The sequence below is a fragment of the Harmonia axyridis genome, chromosome 3 (assembly GCF_914767665.1).
Source record: "Harmonia axyridis chromosome 3, icHarAxyr1.1, whole genome shotgun sequence".
In the NCBI taxonomy this organism is placed as follows: domain Eukaryota; kingdom Metazoa; phylum Arthropoda; class Insecta; order Coleoptera; family Coccinellidae; genus Harmonia; species Harmonia axyridis.
The window spans coordinates 5176028-5197864 of record NC_059503.1 but is presented as its reverse complement, the minus strand read 5'-3'; the positions used below and the strand labels follow the sequence as shown (position 1 = coordinate 5197864).

General features: G+C 36.1%; 1 protein-coding gene and 1 long non-coding RNA gene across 4 annotated transcripts; one reads left to right on the top strand and one right to left on the bottom strand.

The window, feature by feature from the left end:
* The first annotated feature begins 600 nt into the window (after positions 1-600).
* LOC123675886 lies at positions 601-3004 on the top strand. Of its 2 annotated transcripts, none has more exons than XR_006746825.1 (3): positions 601-751; positions 2653-2799; positions 2863-3004. It is a non-coding gene; the product is annotated as an uncharacterized LOC123675886 (long non-coding RNA). The 2 variants fall into 2 exon arrangements; XR_006746824.1 differs by having other exon boundaries at positions 601-755.
* A 5962-nt stretch (positions 3005-8966) lies between these two features.
* Positions 8967-16166, bottom strand: LOC123675885 (tropomyosin-1). Of its 2 annotated transcripts, none has more exons than XM_045611443.1 (5): positions 16013-16166; positions 12188-12467; positions 11841-12063; positions 11135-11443; positions 8967-9286 (listed from the first exon to the last, which is right to left on the bottom strand). In XM_045611443.1, exons 2-5 carry the CDS (start codon positions 12425-12427, stop codon positions 9204-9206), a joined length of 855 nt encoding a protein of 284 aa, XP_045467399.1. In that variant the 5' UTR covers positions 12428-12467; positions 16013-16166; the 3' UTR covers positions 8967-9203. The 2 variants fall into 2 exon arrangements, with proteins under 2 accessions (XP_045467399.1, XP_045467398.1); XM_045611442.1 differs by lacking the exon at positions 8967-9286 and adding an exon at positions 10512-10676.
* Between the last annotated feature and the right edge of the window lie 5671 nt (positions 16167-21837).

Genomic DNA, 21837 nt, shown 5'->3' with positions numbered 1-21837 from the left:
CTGATTTCCAAGTTATGGATATCAGAAATTTAGGCCAATTTTGATGAGTCACCCTGTATATCCAAAATTAAGTCTTGAAATACACAACAAGCTACTCTTCTGAAAGGTCTGGATGACCTGCATTCACCACTAGGCTATGGCCAACCACTTATGTTACACCCTGTACAGGAAAAATATTCCCTATAAGAAATGCAGCTAATTTTTCTTTTTCAATACAAAATTCGAATCATAGTTGTACCTAACGTATAACTGAAAACAAATGTTTTCTTTTTACAAACATCTGTTTATATGTTAATAATCCAAGAATGATGACTCATCCAAATTGAGATAACGTTGAAGAAAATCATGCAGGTAAGAATCTATTTATCTGTTTTTCATTCTACCGTCTTCTGTGGTTGTTTACGCGATTCAGTTTTTGATCTTAGAAGTCTGTGCTTTGTCATTTTGTTGAGAATGATGAATATTATTGTGATTTGTTGAAGAGGATTTTCGAACAAAAATGTAAGTATTACTGATTCTTTTTATATAATTCTTGTAATAATTTGTTTTTATCATATTTTTCAGCTGTTTTTCCATCTTATTCATCGTCAATCAAAGTTAATAGCAAACTATTGGAAATGGAAATGTAAAATGTAGTACGAGAACATAGAGTGCAGTTTTCGTATCATAATGAAGACTCTTATTATTGTATGTTATATTATTCCTCAAATAATGAATCGTCCGAAATGAGATAAAAGTTGAAGAAAATCATGTAGGTAAGAACGAATCTGTTTATCAGGGTGTAGCTCACGGGCGTAGCCAGGGGGGGGGTTTTGGGGGTTCAAACCCCCCCCGAAATGTTGAAGATGTCAAAAAAACTTTCTTTTTTTTCAAAATCTCGAAAATATTTTTTAATGGAATTTGTAAAAAGTGAATGAAATTATCACTCTCAGTTCAATTAATTTGTAATGTGAAATTTGAATTGAATTACCTCTACGTAATCCAGTCAATTCGTGCTCACATGTGCCCCTCAAAGGAAAGTTATGGGTAAGTTTGATTTTTTCGATCGTATGTAACGGGTGTTTTTTTTTCGAGGTATATAACTTTAAGTTGGCATTACTGTTCAAGATGGCGACCAATTTAACAGCTGTCAAGTGATTTATTCTCAGTTCGGTTTGGCAATTCATCATGAATAGACTCACGCCTGAACAACGCTTGAAAATAGTGCAATTTCATTTCGAAAATATTGGTTCTGTGCGGAATACGTATCGCGCACTACGTCCATTTTATTTAGTTTAGCGATGAAGCGCACTTCTGGTTGAAAGGCTACGTCAACAAACAAAACTGCCGAATTTGGAGTGAAGCTAATCCTCAAGTGTATGTCGAAACACCGTTACATCCAGAACAACTGACTGTTTGGTGCGCTTTATGGGCTGGTGGAATCATTGGTCCGTACTTCTTCAAAAACGATGATGGCCAGAACGTTACAGTCAATGGTGATCGGTATAGAGCCATGATTACTAACTTTTTCATTCCTGAATTGAACAACCATGATGTCCAGGAGCTGTGGTTCCAACAAGACGGCGCAACATGTCACACAGCTCGTGCCACAATCGATTTATTGGAAGATACGTTTGGTGACCGCCTAATTTCACGTTTTGGACCTGTGAATTGGCCTCCAAGATCTTGTGATTTAACACCGCTAGACTACTTTCTGTGGGGCTATGTAAAGTCATTGGTCAATGCGGATAAGCCACAAACCCTTGACCATTTGGAAGACAACATTCGCCGTGTTATTGCCAATATACGGCCACAAATGTTGGAAAAGTCATCGAAAATTGGACGTCCAGATTGGACTACATCCGAGCCAGCCTTGTCGGTCATATGCCAGAAATCATATTCAAAATGTAATGCCACAAGATTATCTTGCGGATAAATAAAATTCATATCAATCGAATAATCTATCGTTGTTTTATTGCAATTTAAAGTTCTACAGCTCTAAAAAAAACACCCTTTATTTTTTTGGTTATGAATCCGAATCTGAGGTTTGGCACCAAAATTCTGTGACGGAACATTAAAAAAAAATACAAAAAAAATTTAATCTTCTGACGTTTTCTTCCATGAAGTTTTTTGTCCGAAAAGCCTGGCTCAAACGATAGTTCAAAATTGGCGTATTATATCTATCTCTGCTAAAACTCAGTTGATGGGGTAGTTTTGATTTCTTCGATTTTTTATCTCTGTTTCTGGGGTACAGAATTCGAATCTGAAGTTTGTCACCAAAATTTCATGATAAAACATTGAAAAAAATGCAAAAAAGGTGATAACTATCATTTTTTACCGGTTTTTTGCATATAAACTTTCTACTCATAAATTTGAATTTGAGTACTCTAATGTATAAATACTACGACGGTATTTTTTTCCTAAATAAATTTATAGGAATCGATGTAAAGAAATAAACTAAATTTCAAAAAGTGATTTTGAAAATGCTTTTTTTCTCAAAACATACTTGAAAAATAAAACTAGTGAAAATAGACTGAATGGGTTGGCTCTTTTAAAGTTGATATATTTAAAAAGAAAAACATAAGATTTTTTTTATAATATGTAAAACCCCCCCCGAAACTGAAACCTGGCTACGCCCGTGGTGTAGCTGGCAATCTGTTTTTCATTTCGCAGAATCGCGCAATCACCTGTGCTTGTTTACGCGACATAGTTTTTGATCTTAGAAGTCTGTGCTTTGGTATCGACGATTTGGTTGTCATTTTGTTGGGAATGATAATATATAATGTTCTGATTTATTGAAGAGGATTTTCGAACAAAAATGTAAGTTTTACATATTCTTCTCATGTAACTCTTTTAATAATTTGTCTTTATTATATTTTTCAGCTGTTTTTCCATCTTATTTTTCACCAATCGAACTTTATTGGAAACTATTTGGAAATGGTACGAGGACATAGAATAGAGCTTTAGTATCATGATGTAGGATATAATTATTGTGAGTTAGATTATTCCTTACTTTGATAATCATTCAACAGTACTTGGACATTATGAGATTTGAAAATCAATGTGAAAATTGAAATAAAATTTCAAAATGTTCGATTCGGTTCAAATCAAAATCTGAATAAGGTTAATATTTCTGGTAATTTTTTTGTCTGTGCATGCGCATCTTGACAATAAAGAATTCTCTGTTGATAACTGCTTAACATTTGATTCTGTCGAATGCCTTTGATCATATTTATTCATCTCTAACAGAATTAGTATTTTTCTTTTTCGAGAGAGTAGGTATGTGCAGAAGGAAAAGATATGTTTGAAATGAAAAAGTAAGAAACTTATCAGATCATTTAGATCAGGACTCGATCTTTGAAAAACATTTGTATTCGAGGGGTCTGTAACCAATATTTCAAATTTTTTGTCGAAAAATATTCGGAAAATTTTCCGTACCTCAGAAAATGAAAGAAAAAAATTTAAGTTCCTTCATGGGAATATTGTACCACTTTTTTGATTTGATTCGATTACGTAGATCACGAAATTCTGAAATTCAATTTTTACTGTATTTTCCCCAAATTTCGAGTTTAAATTTCCTGAAAACTGTGAAGTCTACAAAAAATCGGTGAGTAGTGTCAGAATTGATGATCCCTGATTAGCCGAATTTCGATTTCACCTGAAAAATTTTCGTAAAATTTTCCATAGGTACATAGAAAATTAAAAATAAAATAAAAGTTCCTTCATGGAACTATTGTACCATTTTATTGACTGATTCGACTATGTAGATCACGTTAATGCTTGCAGTTTGGCGATTAGTACATTATTTCAGAAATTATAGGTGAAAATCTGAAATTTTCGAAAAAAAATTGTTAATATTCCCGAAGCTGTCACTTCTCGTGGAATTGAACTACGCATTTGAAACCTTACTATGCTTTAGATCAGGACTCTGTCTTTGAAAAACGTCTTCATTTGAGGGGTTTGCGATCAATATTTCAGGAGATACAACGATTAACTATTTAGATTTTACCCTTAACGAAATCAAACTCGTTATCAGAGATCCGAGCCAATCTGAAAATTCCATCGTTCAAGAGTTATCGTGTTTACAGACGGTCGGAGCGACATAATAGAATATAAGGACGGGTTGGTAATGAGTGATCTCAAAAAAGATCTTAGCGGTCACCTAAAAACCTCATGAAGTTTACACTTGTTAGTAATTACTACACTCCACAACTACTTTTACTCACCCCAAGTTACTTGAAGTATTACAAGGTCTCAAGTAAAACTTACAACCATACCTAAACTATACTCAAACTACCAATCATAATTGGAACTAGATTTATATGAAGAAAATTCATACTAAAAAAATTCAATAAAAATTTTTTTTTTCGATATGGTGATGAGTGAGATCGAAGTTCAACCCTTCGAGGCTACAGTGGCACTAGAACTAGACCGTGACAAGGTGACGGTATTTATTTAAAACTTCGACACCTGTTACCGCCCCTATCATGAACACGCACGCCCTCAACTTTCAGAATATCACAGCCCGACAAAAAACTTCTTATTCTCGAGGGAGAACACACATGCCCTTCGAACACGTATGATGGCGAAGTAGAGGGGCGAACTTTAGGACGATTTTGCCTTCCAACACCCGAGGTTAAATCTGTACTTAGAACATATTTTTCAAATTAAGTGTTCTTCAAATATCTATCCTTACAGTTGTTTGTAAAAAAGTTTCTGCTCGTTAGTTCATAAAAAAATAAACCTGTGGACAATGCAACAATGGCTCAGCTGATCTCTAAGCTCTTCATGAGAACTAAAATTTCTTCCCAAAATAACCTGCGCAAAAGAATTGATGCACATTATGAAAATCTCAAATTTATTCTACAACTGAAGGTGTTCTCAATGATAATTATTTCTATCAGAATTATGCATGCATATGTTATCCACTTTCAACGTTTTTCTTCAATACATATGTTTTTTCCCAGCAGGAATAAAAAAAGATGAGATTATCAGATTTTGAATGTATTGGCTCCATTCTGAAATCAGTTGTTCTCGATCAATTCTAGTGATCAATAGTTTTTCTTTCGTTTAATTTTCTACACTCGATCGCTATGCAACGCGAAACACGCAATTTGACCCAAGAGGAATGTGCCCAAGCGGTAGTTTTGCGAGAAGAAGGGTGGACATACACAAGAATTGCAGAAAGGTTTGGAGTTTCCCATACAAGTGTGTCCAGAATGTTGCAGCGATTCAGGGAGACAGGTATGAATGTCCGAAGACCAGGACAGGGTAGACCACGGGTAACAACTGCCATTCAAGAACATTACTTGAGAGTTTCTTCGTTGAGACAACGGTTTGCAACCGCTCGCCTCCTTCAAAATCAGGTTGAGCAAACCCATGGGTTGCAAAAAGCATTCAGACAATAAGAAATCGCCTCAGAGAATATGATTTAAGGCCTCGTGTAGCGGCAAGAGGCCCAGCTCTTACCCCAGCCCATCGAAGGGCGCGATTGGATTTTGCGAGAGAACATATCCATTGGGAAGAGGTTGATTGGGAAAGAGTTTTGGCGTCTCTTGGAGCCATAGGTTTATACCAACAAGATCACGATAATTGAAGGATATGAGACTAAAAATTAAACGAAGTATGACCATATGTGTCAGCAAAGCTGTGGAGGTTGTTCTCCAAAAATCGTGATCCACATGTAATTCCCAAATGGCATACAAAAAAAAAAACACGTTTCATGCAACATCTTGCTCGTTAATTGAGCAAATACTTTAGGAAAATGATTCTACATTCGTGTGGGGTGCACAAATCCGGACCTGTTTATGATAACGGAGTTCTCTGTTATAATATCACGAATCAACTCATTTCAGACTCTCATAACCCAAAGTTTCTTACCCATTGGCGCTCTTGCTTCCTTTATAAAGCCCCATTATATTAGTTTCCTGGTTCTGTTGGTGTTAAGACACGTCATAGCACCAATTTATGCGGATTTCACTTCATAAAAGGCCTGTTTGGAAATGAATTGACGTTTCAGTCAGTTAAAGTTGATGTTTTCAGAGTTGTTGAGAACGTTTAAACGGATCATCAGGAAACAAAAGAACGATTTACTTTCTGTTGGGGTGTGAGGAAAATGATCTAGATGAATTTTTAGTAAAATGGTGCTTCTGCTCAGTATATTATGATACAGTAAGACGTAACCTAGAAAATAAATATAGTGGAAGATAGACTGGGACATGAGGTTCGATAGAATGGCCAGCCCGATCACCGGACCTCACACCATTAGATTTTTTCAGTGGGCTTACTTGATATCAAAGATTTATGCTATATCATCTGACATAATTCACATTTAAAAAAATGGTTCTATGATATAACCGGTGTTTTTTTCGAGGTATAATACTTTAAGTTGGCATTACTGTTCAAGATGGCGACCGATTTAACAGCTGTCAAGTGATTTATTCTCAGTTTGGTTTGGCAATTCATTATGAATAGACTCACGCCTGAACAGCGCTTGCAAATAGTGCAATTTTAGTTCGAAAATAATGGTTCTGTGCGGAATACGTATCGCGCACTACGTCCATTTTATCTTGTTTAGCGATGAAGCGCACTTCTGGTTGAATGGCTGCGCCAACAAACAAAACTGCCGCATTAGTAGTGAAGCTAATCCTCAAGTGTATGTCGAAACACCGTTACATCCAGAAAAACTGACTGTTTGGTGCGCTTTATGGGCTGGTGGAATCATTGGTCCGTACTTCTTCAAAAACGATAATGGCCAGAACGTTACAGTCAGTGGTGATCGGTATAGAGCCATGATTACTAACTTTTTCATTCCTGAATTGAACAACCATGATGTCCAGGAGCTGTGGTTCCAACAAGACGGCCCAACATGTCACACAGCTCGTGCCACAATCGATTTATTGAAAGACACGTTTGGTGACCGCCTAATTTCACGTTTTGGACCTGTGAATTGGCCTCCAAGATCTTGTGATTTAACACCGCTAGACTACTTTCTGTGGGGCTATGTAAAGTCATTGGTCTATGCGGATGAGCCACAAACCCTTGACCATTTGGAAGACAACATTCGCCGTGTTACTGCCGATATACGGCCACAAATGTTGAAAAAAATCATCGGAAATTGGACGTCCAGATTGGACTACATCCGAGCCAGCCGTGGCGGTCATATGCCAGAAATCATATTTAAAATGTAACACCACAAGATTATCTTGCGGATTAATAAAATTCATGTCAATCGAATAATCCATCGTTGTTTTATTGCAATTTAAAGTTCTATAGCTCTAGAAAAAACACCCTTTATCTATATGCAGCTCTGTGGCTCTTTTTATTAAGTTCATTTCAAATGGGGAGTTGAAGATTTGTTGCTTATTTCCAATATTCTTGGGTAACTGTTTCCATTTCGCTGAGTGTATCTTTTCTATCTCTGGCCGATCTGAAATCATCCACTTTTTGTTGAAATAAATCTGGATCCACAAAATATCCGAAAAACATAAACATTGATGTGTTCAGATAAACTGATCTCAATAAAGAGAAAGTTTCGGTAAAAACGGAACGTTCTCCCATAAAAAGATAAGTCTGGAAATAACTGTGGTCGCGTGACTGATATCTATTAAGTGATATAATTGAGTTCGGAAGATAATCCAGAAAAAATTCCCAGTTCTGATGATCAATTATAGCTTCTTCGACGTTTCCTACTTTATGGAAAGCGATAGGAATACAAATGGGTGCTGAATTCCAATGGACTGCTCGAAGACATGGAAAGATTTACAGGTTCAACATAAATTGATAGGATCTTCAGTATATAGGTGCTACAATAAAATAAACTGCCAAATATAGGAACTTTGGCAGGGGCGTGCATATTTTTGCAGTAGATTTTGGGTTTTCCCCTATGGAGTTTTACGTTTATGGGCATTACATCAATAATTCCATCTTTAAGGCCTCAAATTGATTGTGGAGCATTAGCATAGACTTCTCTTGCACGTGGTTCCAAAAAAAGTCTAAAGGTATTAAATCACAAGATCTCGGTGGCCAATTGTAATCATCTCTTCGAGAAAACTCTTCTTGCAAAATTGCGATTGTTTTGTTGCTTGTGTTTCAATTTGTTGTTGAAGTGTATACAGGGTGGCCATTTGAAAACGAAACAGACGAGATTACAGACGAAATAAAGTTTTTCGATAGAAATGCTCGGACAGGTCGATTTCTGTTTCGAGGGGGACAACTTAAGTTGTAGGTTACGGATGCATAGCGCTTCAACCCTTGCTACTACAACCCTCACCCCCAAATTTTGAATAGGGAAGATGGGGTGAGTGATACCTCATTTGAAAGGTATTTTTATACTGATTTCAGCACAGTAATTGTTTTTTCATTTTATGCATTAGTTCTCGAAATATTCTTAACTAAGTATTTGAAAATGAAGTGGTGTTTTCATGGCACTTGTAGTGTTTTGTGAAAAATCGACATTTTGAGCTTCAAAACAACCATGACTGTGGCTTCCTTCCTAACTAACTAACGCATGAATATTTCGAGAACTAATGCATAAAATGAAAAAACAATTACTGTGTTGAAATCAGTATAAAAATACCTTTAAATTGAGGTATCACTCACCCCATCTTCCCTATTCAAAAATTGGGGGTGGGGGTTGTAGCAGCAAGGGTTGAAGCGCTATGCGTCCGTAACCTACATCTTAAGTTGTCCCCCTCGAAACAGAAATCGACCTGTCCGAGCATTTCTATCGAAAAACTTTATTTCGTCTGTAATCTCGCCTGTTTCGTTTTCAAATGGCCACCCTGTATATTGTTTAAATTTTAGTGCTGGTGTTGTTTTTACTTATTGAATCTCAAAAATGATACCTGCTATTCAAAATCAAACTTCTTATTGGAAAACTCTTTATTACTCCAAATAAGTGTCCTTTCTATAAAATTTTGGGTGATTAAGAAGAGAGAAGTGTTCAGCAGAAAATCGATGATTTCCAATGAAAAAAAAAACAGATATCGGTTCCTTACAACTTTATTAAAATAAACAAAACAAACAATTCGATAAAATAAAGGTCTATACAATGTCATTCAAGAGACAATACGGAGTTGCAAGTTCAAAAAGCAGAACATACATACATACATGATACAGAATGGCCGCCCAGATCGCCAGATGTACAAAATTTTCAGGGCGCGATTTATATAAGAGGATGAAAAATATAATTCAGATGGACGCGTGTAGTAAAAAAAATTTTTTTAATAACCAGCCAATTCGGCAAAGGTGGAGTCCATCTCGTCGGCAAGAGACTTGTATCTGTCTTTGTTGATTCCAAGCTCGTCTGAAAAATGAAAATAAGTCAAAATCGATATATAAGCGAAGGTTCATTTACAAAGTTGAAACAAGCTCAAGACAATAAACAAAAGTATTACACTGTGTTGACATACAATTCGAGTACATTCCGATGAATTAATTCTTGAAATAGTTGATATTAATTTTAAAAACGATAAAATATAGAATTGAATGTAAAAAAATTAAAAATTAATTTAGAGAACATGTTTATTGAAAATTCGAATCCTTGATTTTGGTTTATAAATTCATATCACGATAAAATTAAACCATCCAGAAGAGATATTTGCCTCTCGATCTATTCTATCGATTATGGAAATCTTCAATTTAGTGAAAAATTCACAGCCTGTTCATGTTTTCTATCTGCTTTCAATAGCAGCTTTATAAATTTCTTCATTTCATCACCATTTCGACATCGAAAGATAAAGATCAAAATAGAAAATGAAATTAGTCGTTTTAGCTACATTCCTCATTTAATCTCAAAGCTTTTTTGTAAACTCTCGAGAATTGGCCAATACCTAATACTATTTTTAAATAAACCTAGAAATATAAAATCCCAATTCGTGAAGATGTGCCAACACTATAAAATGTTAAAAATAAATGTGCAGATACATCTCAAATTACCTGAACCATTATGAACTCGGTTTACATTTTCCTTTACAGGGTAGTTTCGCGATGAGCTACTGTGTGTCTCAAAAAAGAAGGGAGTGAAATGGTGAATCTGATACATCAATTTCAAAAGCTTATTCAAAATGCGAACTAAAAAAGATTCGTACCTAAACACTAATTCATAAAAGAAACATAGGATTTCAAATTTGCATAAAACGCGAGACAAACCTAACTTCTAAGCTATAGGTACTGTAAATTAACAATTGTTTCATTCTGAATATGATTTCTATCGAAACCATTATGGACGTAAACACTGATCACCCAACAAAGAATAAGACAAGTAATACGTTCGAACTTTTACCAACATGTAACATTGAAAACATACCTATTGAAACCCCAGCAGAATGAAAAGCTTTTAAGCAGAAGCAAAGGCAGCCATTGTTGTGAAACGATTAACATTTTGAATGGTATTGAACTTTATGAAATCGATACCGGCCAATCAAAAATAAATCGCTTTTTTCATTTTTTTTATGTTTGAAACTATGTATTGAGTATTTCGTGGCTATTTTCGAGCTTTTCCTATAATGTTATGAAAATAAATGACGATATCAAAAATGTATGGGATTTTCTATTGTTTTCTAAAATCTAAGTGAGGAAGTGTAAGTGGAAATTTTGAGATTATTTCTTAGACGCTTGTGATGACATTTCAACGAATGTTTTGTCTATGTCCGTAACAATTCCATGATATTTTGCCTTTTCGCGTAGTACAAAATCTGCAAAACAAAAATAAGCAAAATAAAATAAATAAGCTGAAAGCGATAAACAAAGGTAAAAGCAGAACAAGCATTCATTCAAGAGTTCTAGAGTTCAAGAACTTAGAGGTAGTCAAAGTAATTCCAGTGTTCGTTGTCTCGAAAATGCTATTTTCAAATTTGAAGTAGATCTATCTCATTCTGCCTCGCAATGATGTGGTCTGCATATCATTCAACACATAGGTCTGTGGTGTGAAGAATTGAAACAAAACAGTCTCGTAGAGCTAGTTGTTCGAATTGCCTATTTAGGCACTCTTTGGTAGGCCTCAATTATATGCTTTTAATTACTCTCAACGCACGTAAAAACATGATTTTATGCCTTTGACTACCTCTAACCTCCTAAGAAAGAAAACATTCGAAAAAATCATTCAGTCAGAACAATAAAGAAGAGAACTGAAGACAAAGACCAAAGCTCTTACCTTCTAGCCTGTCGACTTCCTTCTGCAACTTCTTCACAGTCTTTTCGGCGAATTCGGCTCTAGCTTCAGCCTCCTTCAATTTGACGGTCAAGGTCTTGAGTTGTTTCTTGAACTCCTCTACTCTCTGGTTGGCCTTCTCTTCGGATACTTCCAGAGATTTGAGAGAGTTACCGACGACTTTCAATTCTTCTTCCAATTCCATGATCTTGGCGTCACCACCCTTTACACGATCCTCAGCTACCTCAAGCTCGTCTTCAACGAAGGCCAGCTTGCGTGATACTTCATCTGATTTGTTGTCTGCGTCTTCGGCTGAAAGTTGTATTGGAGGTTTAGTATTTGTGGTGAAGAAGCGTACAGAGTCATCAGGGAAAGTTACAAACGAATTAGTTGGGAACTGAGTATTCTCTGGTCTCAATCTCAAGTTCTCAGTTCCCGAACTAGTTCTTCCAATAGGACTAGGAATTAGTAGGTAAAGGGGTTCAATTCAACGCTAGGTTGCTAATTATTGAGACAAAATGAAAGTAATAGTTGATTAGTGGTTAGGGAACTAATGAACTTCCACGTGGAAGGTAATAGTGCAGTAAGCCAGAACCCACGCAGGGTTGTAGAACTACAGATGAAGAAGAAGATGAATAACCGGAAGAGCTAGTCAACTAAATTCATTGTTAGCGAACCAACTACCTTAACATCACTTTGGTGAACTTACCCAACATACGAGCTTCCTTCAATTGGTTGGTGAGTTGGTCCATACGTTCCTCATCTTGTTGTGCCCTGTTCTCCAACACTTTGCACATACGGCTGCTTTCGTCAGCGGCTTGGGAGGCTTCAGCCAGTTTTGTGGTAGCGGTTCCAAGACGTTCTTCTGAACGTTCCAAATCTTCCTCGATGGTCTGTACTTTACGGTTAAGAGAGGCCATTTCAGTTTCAACCTTGAGGGAAGAAATAACTTTGAGCATTCTAGAGTGACATTCGATGACATTCCGAGGTTAAGTCACAGAGCAAAGGTGTTCCAGAATCAGGGAAAACAATTTTGATGGATCTTTTCATACCAACCTGTGTCAGTTGTTTTTCCTTCTCCTCCAACAGGTTGTTGGCCTGTTCCAGATTGGTCTTGGTAGTCTCGAAGTCAGTTTCGACCTGAGTGAGCTTCTTCTGCAATTCGCGTACTTCCTCATTGACCTTTTCTGCGCGGAGGTTGGCATCCTTGGCTTGGCCCTCCATGGCATCAGCTTTGTCGGAAGCATTGTCCTTTTCAAGCTTCATAGCTTGCATTTTCTTCTTGATGGCATCCATGGTGGCGGCTGTTTTGTTGCTTCTTCCTCACGAGAAAAGACTGCAAAAGAAACCAACGTTAGAGAAGAAGAAGACATCTTGTGCTAGTGATCTTGTTACAGAGATGTTAAACGCTAATGAGCCCTGTCGATGAAAAATTGGCCAAGAAGAAGGAAACATTCTTTCCATATTTTCTAACAGTGAATATTGTTGTTGTCAGAATAAGCAGAGCTCATACAAAGCTGAAAGCTCTGAAAATTCAAGGGTTTCAAGAATGACTCACTACTCTCATGTGGTATTGCAAAAGGTTCGATCAAATCATCAGAATATCAGAAGAAAGACAGAGCTATTGAAAAAATCAAGGAAAAAGTGAAACAGAAATATGTCTCGAAGAGCATACATGGTAAAAACAATGAAGACAGAAAGACCTAGAATAAATAGATGTAAGAAGCTACATGAGAAACTCATTCGAAGCTAGAAGCTCACCTGAAGCTTCAAACTTCGGAACTAATACCAAATAATAAACTCGAAACAAGAAATCATGATTTTACGAAGATACTGGATGTGGATTCATAAAATAAATTGCAAAGTAAGAGCTATCAATTCACCTATTTCCAGGAAATGATGAAATGAATTAAAAACATTGTCGACATCGTTTTGAATTGATGGATGGATGTCTAACAAAAAAAAATCCTCAACTATACAAAATCTATCTTTTGTTGATTTTTGTGCAATCTTGTAGGTATTCATTTTACATGAAAACCCTGATTCTATACTGCTAATTCAACCTTGCCCTTGGTGATGTTCGCCTTTAATACCTATTATGTTCATGTTTCGAGTTGAGGAGGAACAAACTTGCTGAGAAATGAACTGCTTGTACCCAAAACGATAAGGAAACTTCGGTTATTACGCTTCAACCATACAACATGGAAAGTTCAAACTAGCCGAAAACTTCCCATAACCTAGTTACAAAATGCCCCGTATCGTGATCCCTCTTTCCAGTTTTGATTGAAAAGAAGTTGATTAAAATCCTAACCAATTTTCGTTGAAGATTTTTTTTTATAATTCAACTTCTGAACTAACGTCTTTAAAAAGAGAGTTGTAGCTGGAGAACTCTTGAAAATAATTCATTTTCCGTGACTAATTAGCATACGAAAAATAGTTATCTATCTCGTCCGAAAAATTCCAAAATCTAGTTCAAAACTATAATTAAAATGTTATGGAGAAATTATGTAGGTATGTTTGAAGCAAGAATAATGGCATTAGACCGGATACTCCCCAGTTTCATAATATTGTTTGGCAAATGATTTATTATTAGATTTCAAAAACACCCACGCATTGAAAATGTCTGCCAAACAATGTAAGCTATGAAGTGATAAGTAGTCTCATTCATCTTGATCCAAGAGATATCGGAATTTATTCACAATCATACAAAAATCTATTCACTAACTCAATTTCTTTATTGGTATTGTATCTGGCATGTTTCAAAAAGAATTTTAACAATTATTTGCTGCAACAACTCCTCGATAGAACAATTATATGAATTTTCATCGCATGAAAAGCCGAAACTGTATTTCAAATTATAAATTATCGATTATAACGTTTATAAAAAAACCATAAGATATTTATTTTGTTCACGAAAACATTATATTCCGATGGAGCTAAATGTTCGTATATTTTTCATTTTTTTGATTCATAAAAATGATATTACACGGATTGATTAATTGGGTAGAATGATTAATTATTTAGTTGGCCTCTATTTTGATATGAATTATCGATTAGTTTCCCAATAGAGAGCATGGTTCACAATATTTCAGGATTACGTAGGTAAGGTAGTCTGCTACATCGTCTTATATGCCTAGTTACTATTTTTCAGCCCACTTCTACTGTTTCTATTTTGGAATATCCAGCCCAGCGCAGTTGTCAAGCGAACGAAGAGGCAGGCTGCCACTTGTCAAACATAAAAACACTGCAAATTGTTCAACATAAGAGATTTTTATTTTTTAATGGTAAATTGCCTAATCGGATAAGATTTCAGTCTTCAAATGACGATTACAAAAGGATTATATTCAAATATTGCACTTCTACCAGCTAAATCTGAAAATATTTTTCAAAAAATAGGTATGAATGCTTACAAAAAAAATAAAGAGCGTTTTTTTGAGCGCATGCGCGAAAACAGGCTTCAAATTTGAGTTGTATACCTAATTTTTTCAGTTTTCGAGTTCGCAATGGGCATAATATTCTTTACTGAATTTGTTGTAACCACACTTTGATTCACATAATATATTTGAGGGTTTAAATAACGTTTCGACAACGTCACTTACAGTTACTTTTTGTTTTTGAAAATAGCAACATCGTGTTCGAAACATTCGTCAGATACTTTTTGATATTCTATAGATTAAAGTGTGACTACGAGTTCAGAAAAATTGAAATACCCTTCATTATTAATGGCGAAATTGGAAAAAAAGGGAAAATGACGTAGTGAAGAACAATACGTGTAACAATACACAAAAAAAAGTATTTTTTCGAAAGGATTGAATGGATACTTTTTGTTTTTGAAAATGACAACATCGTGTTCGAAACGTTCGTCAGATACTTTTTCGATATTCTATAGATTAAAATGTGACTACAACTGTAGAAAAATTGAAATACTTTTTATTATTAGTGGTGAAATTAAAAAAAAAGGGAAAATGACGAAGTGAAGAACAATACGTGTAACAATACACAAAAGAAAAGTCTTTTGATTTATCATATTCAAGATTATCGTTTGGAATTAACATTCAGAACAGCAATTGTAGTCTAATAGAACTTTGTAAACATTAGTATAGGTGGATTAAAAACCATAAAAATTCGAACAGATTATCGAAAAATGTATTAATATAACAAAATAACTAATTTAGTATAGTTTAGTATAGTTTGTATATGTAACAGGATCGCCTACAAGGGCGCATGGGCGTATGAATGAACCAGCGTTCAAAATTCCCGATAGCAAGTCAGTACTTTTCTTATATTTTCAATCATATATTATCTCTTGAATCCATTTTCCTGTAATACTTTCACTTAGGAATTTTTTACTTTTTCCTTCAAAATTATTATGCTCATACTAATCGTTTTCAATTTTGAAAATTCAGTTCTGTTTAGTGACAGTCAATTGTTTAAAGATGCTGCTTTGTTAGTTATATTAGAATCAACAAATTTCCAGAGTCTTTTGGGCTGATAGTCATCATCAGAAATAACTATTCCATACGAAAATTGAAAAAAAAAATCTGCGAAGCTCAAATACGAAGACACAAGTGAGCAGGACAAAAAAGGTGAAAGTTCCAGATGCAGCAAAACATATACAGATGAAACGATTTCTTAAAATACATCTTCCAATTGATATTTGTTGATGTAATGCGAAAAACTTGGCCGAACGCCAGGCGTCCAAATTTAGAGAAAAGATCGGTGGTTATGACTGGAACGATGCTCCTTCGGAAAAACCGGTGCGAATTTTCCAATTTTCAGCAGATAAACTGGAAAATCCGACGCGTAGATCCGTATTCGATTCGAAACTTTTCGCACAAGAATTATAGGTTAGTTGGGCACACTTCACAAAACACGACCTACCTGGTTTCGCCTGAAGACGCTCAGATACGACGCTGTCCAGGGAGCTACAGGCGTCGGGATGCTGGTCGTGTTTCCGTTCACGTTCCCTAGCCGACGTTCCCCTCTCGACTCCCCCCACCACTGCAAACGATGGCTTAAGTCGGGAACGAGCAGGAAATGCCAAAATGTTTGGTAACGGCCACGGGAATCGGTAGGATGACGAAGATTTCAGCATCCCCGGTAATTAAGACGTTGATTTTCATGAATAATGTTGTAAAGGGTGTTTTTTTTAGAGCTATAGAACTTTAAATTGCAATAAAACAACGATGGATTATTCGATTGACATGAATTTTATTTATCCGCAAGATATTTTTGTGGCATTACATTTAAAATATTAGTCCGAGAGCCAGTAACAGATATACATGGCCAAGTTCCTCTCAAACGGTAATTAGTAGAATGCATCAGGTAATAGTAATAAAAAGCCTCGTGAACGTCAGCTGCGACTCTGCTGGGGGGGAGAGCGGCGGCAGCCCCCCAAACACGAAGAAAAAAAATACATTCAGTCATTTCCTCCCAACTGAAAATTTGTCAAATTGTAGCTAACCCAATATCTAGACGAAAAAAAAAATCTGCTGGCTATAGCATGGTGGATTACACGTCAGCTGGTGCCTCAAACATGAAAAAAAAATATATATTTCCAATGACAGCTCTGATAGCGACTCTGATAATGAATCAGAGAGTGCCACACTCGCGAGAAAAGGACTTTCTCCACATGTTGCACAATAATATTTAGTTACTTCCACTCTCTGATTCAGTATCAGAGTCGCTGTCAGAGCTGTCATTGAAAATTTTTTTTTCTTCGTGTTTGAGGCACCAGCTGACGTATAATCCACCATGCTATAGCCAGCTGATTGTATTTTTTCGTCTAGATATTGGGTAAGCTACAATTTGACAAATTTTCAGTTGGGAGGAAATGACTGAATGTATTTTTTTTTTCGTGTTTGGGGGGCTGCCGCCGCTCTCCCCCCCAACCGAATCGTATCTGACGTTCACGAGGCTTTTTATTACTATTATATGATGCATCTCACCAAGTACCTCTCGAGAGGAAATAATCAACCAAATTTGCACCTGGCTCCCGGACTATATGATTTCTGGCATATGACCGCCACGGCTGGCTCGGATCGGATTTAGTCCAATCTGGACGTCCAATTCTCGATGACTTTTTCCAACATTTGTGGCCGTATATCGGCAATAACACGGTGAATGTTGTCTTCCAAATGGTCAAGGATTTGTGGCTTATCCGCATAGACCAATGACTACACAAAGCCCCACAGAAAGTAGTCTAGCGGTGTTAAATCACAAGATCTTGGAGGCCAATTCACAGGTCCAAAACGTGAAATTAGGCGGTCACCAAACGTGTCTTTCAATAAATCGATTGTGGCACGAGCTGTGAGACATGTTGCGCCGTCTTGTTGGAACCACAGCTCCTGGACATCATGGTTGTTCAATTCAGGAATGAAAAAGTTAGTAATAATGGCTCTATACCGATCACCATTGCCTGTAACGTTCTGGCCATCATCGTTTTTGAAGAAGTACGGACCAATGATTCCACCAGCCCATAAAGCGCACCAAACAGTCAGTTTTTCTGGATGTAACGGTGTTTCGACATACACTTGAGGATTAGCTCCAAATGCGGCAGTTCTGTTTGTTGACGTAGCCATTCAACCAGAAGTGCGCTTCATCGCTAAACAAAAAAATGGACGTAGTGCGCGATACGTATTCTGCACAGAACTATTATTTTCGAAATGAAATTGCACTATTTGCAAGCGTTGTTTAGGCGTGAGTCTATTCATGATGAATTGCCAAACCAAAATGAGAATAAATCACTTGACAGCTGTTAAATCGGTCGCCATCTTGAACAGTAATGCCAACTTAAAGTTATATACCTGGAAAAAAACACCCGTTATATCTAAGACTATCTACTTTCGGGCGGAATCTTAGTAATCATTCATACAGCACATCTATCAGAAAAAATTTGTATCTCATTGGTTTCGTTCTGGATTTTTCCACCTCAAAGAGGAAATGATTTTCCACTTACCCACTCGTATAGAAATAGCCGGCAATGAGCACGGTTTCCATATGATAGTTTTCTCCTCATATGGAACTTACATTTAATGTATGTCAATGTTAATTGATTACCCTAATGTTCATAAGATTTCTTTTATAGCCTAACTGGAACAATCAAGTATGAATCTCTATAGGATTCGATCTTCATGTTTGATATTGGAGAAATGCAATTGTTTATCTGCATTGCTAATCGGATGATAGAGGTCAATAATAATTTATATTCCTTCATTACAATGCTGAATGCAGAAGAGGATGTCGTGAAGCTATAGGTGTAGGGTTTTCCGTTATTGATAATGTCTTTTCAAGATGTTTGGGACGACAGCGATAGTTTAATTGGAAGGAATGTCACTATAAACTGTCATTTGGGGTGAGTATGATTTGATGATTCATAACGCTGAAGTTCAAATTCCAATTCTTTTGGTTATTGACTATTATTTATAGAAATATAAATTTGAGTTTAATTTGAAAAAATTGAAACTATCTATTGAATGTTTGTATTTTTTTTAATTTTGAGCCAATAGCAATCGCAAATGACTCACTGATGAAGAACTTAATGTTGATATACAGGATGTTCCTAAAGTGGAGATGGGAGATTGCTTGGATAATTTTAGGATAAAAAGTCCTATAAACGTGGACCCGCGAACGTTTTGTTTTAGAGATATAGGGTGTTTCCTGTAGTTCTACTTTTTGTGATGATTCTTACCAGTTTATCGAATCTTAATTGATTCTCGCTACAGTTTGTGTAAATAAGCATCAAAACTCATAATGAATTCATTCATTTTTCTGAGGATTACGAGAGATTTGTTTGATATTTTTTCTCGTAATCGGTAGCAGATACAACAAAACTACAAGACAAGAAAAAGTGTAATAAAGGGTGTTTTCTTAGAGCTATAGAACTTTGAATTGTAATAAAACAACGATGGATTATTCAATTGACATGAATTTTATTTAGCCGCAAGATAATCTTGTGGCATTACATTTTAAATATGATTTCTGGCATATGACTATTTGTCTTCCAAATAGTCAAGGGTTTGTGGCTTATCCGCATAGACCAATGACTTTACATAGCCCCACAGAAAGTAGTCTAGCGGTGTTAAATAACAAGATCTTGGTGGCCAATTCACAGGTCCAAAACATGAAATTAGGCGGCCACCAAACGTGTCTTTCAATAAATCGATTGTGGCACGAGCTGTGTGACATGTTGCGCCGTCTTGTTGGAACCACAGCTCCTGGACATCATGGTTGTTCAATTCAGGAATGAAAAAGATAGTAATCATGGCTCTATACCGATCACCATTGACTGTAACGTTCTGGCCATCATCGTTTTTGAAGAAGTACTGACCAATGATTCTACCTGCCCATAAAGCGCACCAAACAGTCAGTTTTTCTGGATGTAACGGTGTTTCGACATACACTTGAGGATTAGCTCCAAATGCGGCAGTTCTGTTTGTTGACGTAGCCATTCAACCAGAAGTGCGCTTCATCGCTAAACAAAAAAATGGACGTAGTGCGCGATACGTATCCCGCACAGAAGCATTATTTTCGAAATGAAATTGCACTATTTGCAAGCGTTGTTCAGGCGTGAGTCTATTCATGATGAATTGCCAAACCAAACTGAGAATAAATCACTTGACAACTGTTGAATCGGTCGCCATCTTGAACAGTAATGCCAACTTAAAGTTATATACCTCGAAAAAAAACCCTCGTTACTATACCAAAGCTTTTTTTTACATTTTTCTGGACTACCAGTGGTCTACCAAAAAAAATTCTGGAGTAAAGAAGAGAGTTCTGTTCCAAAAAAAGAATTACATCCTATAGATTTGCACTCAAAATTAGCATATCTCATGATGGAAACTTTTAATTCGGATATCTATCCCAAATTTGAATCAAATATTTTGTAAGTGAAGGTGTTATGAAAAAAATCACTCTTCAACACCCTGTATCTCGAAGTGTTTATAAGACTTTTTTTCTTGAATTGATCCAAGGAATCTGTAATTTCCTTTAATTCAGGAGCACCCTATATAAAGACATTCATCCTATTTGTATTAATAGCGTTTTCTGAAAAAACACTCTGAAGATTTTGAGTGAAATCAATCAGAAATTGAACAATTTTGAGGGTTAAATAATGATTTGAATTTTCATGCCTAATTTTGTGGAAAAATTTGGACTTTGCACAATTTATCTTTCGAACCTATATCTGTAATTGTGGAAGATGAATTTTTTTTAGAATGGACAATTGCAGAAATATCTGCAAACTTCTTCCTATATCATTCGAGAATAAGATAAGACTTCAGAAGAATCTAAACATTTAATTGCTCTCTGATGGCATACAAACTGCATTCGAATGTAAACGAAATACCTAACTCTGTTGAGTTGATTGTTGTCCTACTGAGCTAGAGAATGACCAAATCCTCATTCAAATTTGGAATTCTGAACGTGTATATGCACCGCACCTACAAGTTCCTAAATACTTGGAACACAAAATCAAGTCTTGCTCTGATTTTCGTCACGATAATCGTTTGTTTTGTTTTCGAATTCTGCAATTGACTTTATAATCCGGGTGAGTAATTGTTAGTATAATAGGACAGATCACTTTCGTGCAACTGTTTATAGAATGTAACTCAATGTCAATGTGTGTCTATTAATACAAAAACTCTTGCATCTATCGATCTAAACAAAACGTGTTAAATATTATTTATATAAAAAAATGATTTCAACCAATATTATAATCGAAAATTTGTAATAGAGAATAATAATAAGAACGTCGGAAACAAATTTCAATATTTCTGTGACAGCAGATCATCCAAGGTTGAGATTTTCGATATTCAGGGTGTCCCAAATTCGATACTCACTGACAGTGTCTCAATTGTTTGAGACTTAGACAAAAAAAATCTTCAAGCACTCTCTCTCTCTTTCTTTCGACATTATTAGATATCAGAAATCTTTTGCTTCGTTCTCAAGTTACAGGGCGTTTTCGAAAAATGACCGTTTCAAATATTTCGCTATATCATGGTTTCTGTTCGACTTTTCATTCTTGTGTGATATGAAGGGTGTTTTTTTTCGGGGTATATAACTTCAACTTGGCATTACTGTTCGAGATGGCGATCGATTTAACAGCTGTCAAGTGATTTATTCTCAGTCTGGTTTGGCAATTCATCATGAATAGACTCACGCCTGAACAACGCTTGCAAATAGTGCAATTTTATTTCGAAAATAATGGTTCTATGCGGAATACATATCGCGCACTACGTCCATTTATTTTGTTTAGCGATGAAGCGCACTTCTGGTTGAATGGCTACGTCAACAAACAAAACTGCCGCATTTGGAGTGAAACTAATCCTCAAGTGTATGTCGAAACACCGTTACATCCAGAAAAACTGACTGTTTGGTGCGCTTTATGGGCTGGTGGAATCATTGGTCCGTACTTCTTCAAAAACGATGATGGCCAGAACGTTACAGTCAATGGTGATCGGTATAGAGCCATGATAACTAACTTTTTCATTCCTGAATTGAACAACCATGATGTCCAGGAGCTGTGGTTCCAACAAGACGGCGCAACATGTCACACAGCTCGTGCCACAATCGATTTATTGAAAGACACGTTTGGTGACCGCCTAATTTCACGTTTTGGACCTGTGAATTGGCCTCCAAGATCTTGTGTTTTAACACCGTTAGACTACTTTCTGTGGGGCTATGTAAAGTTATTGGTATATGCCGAT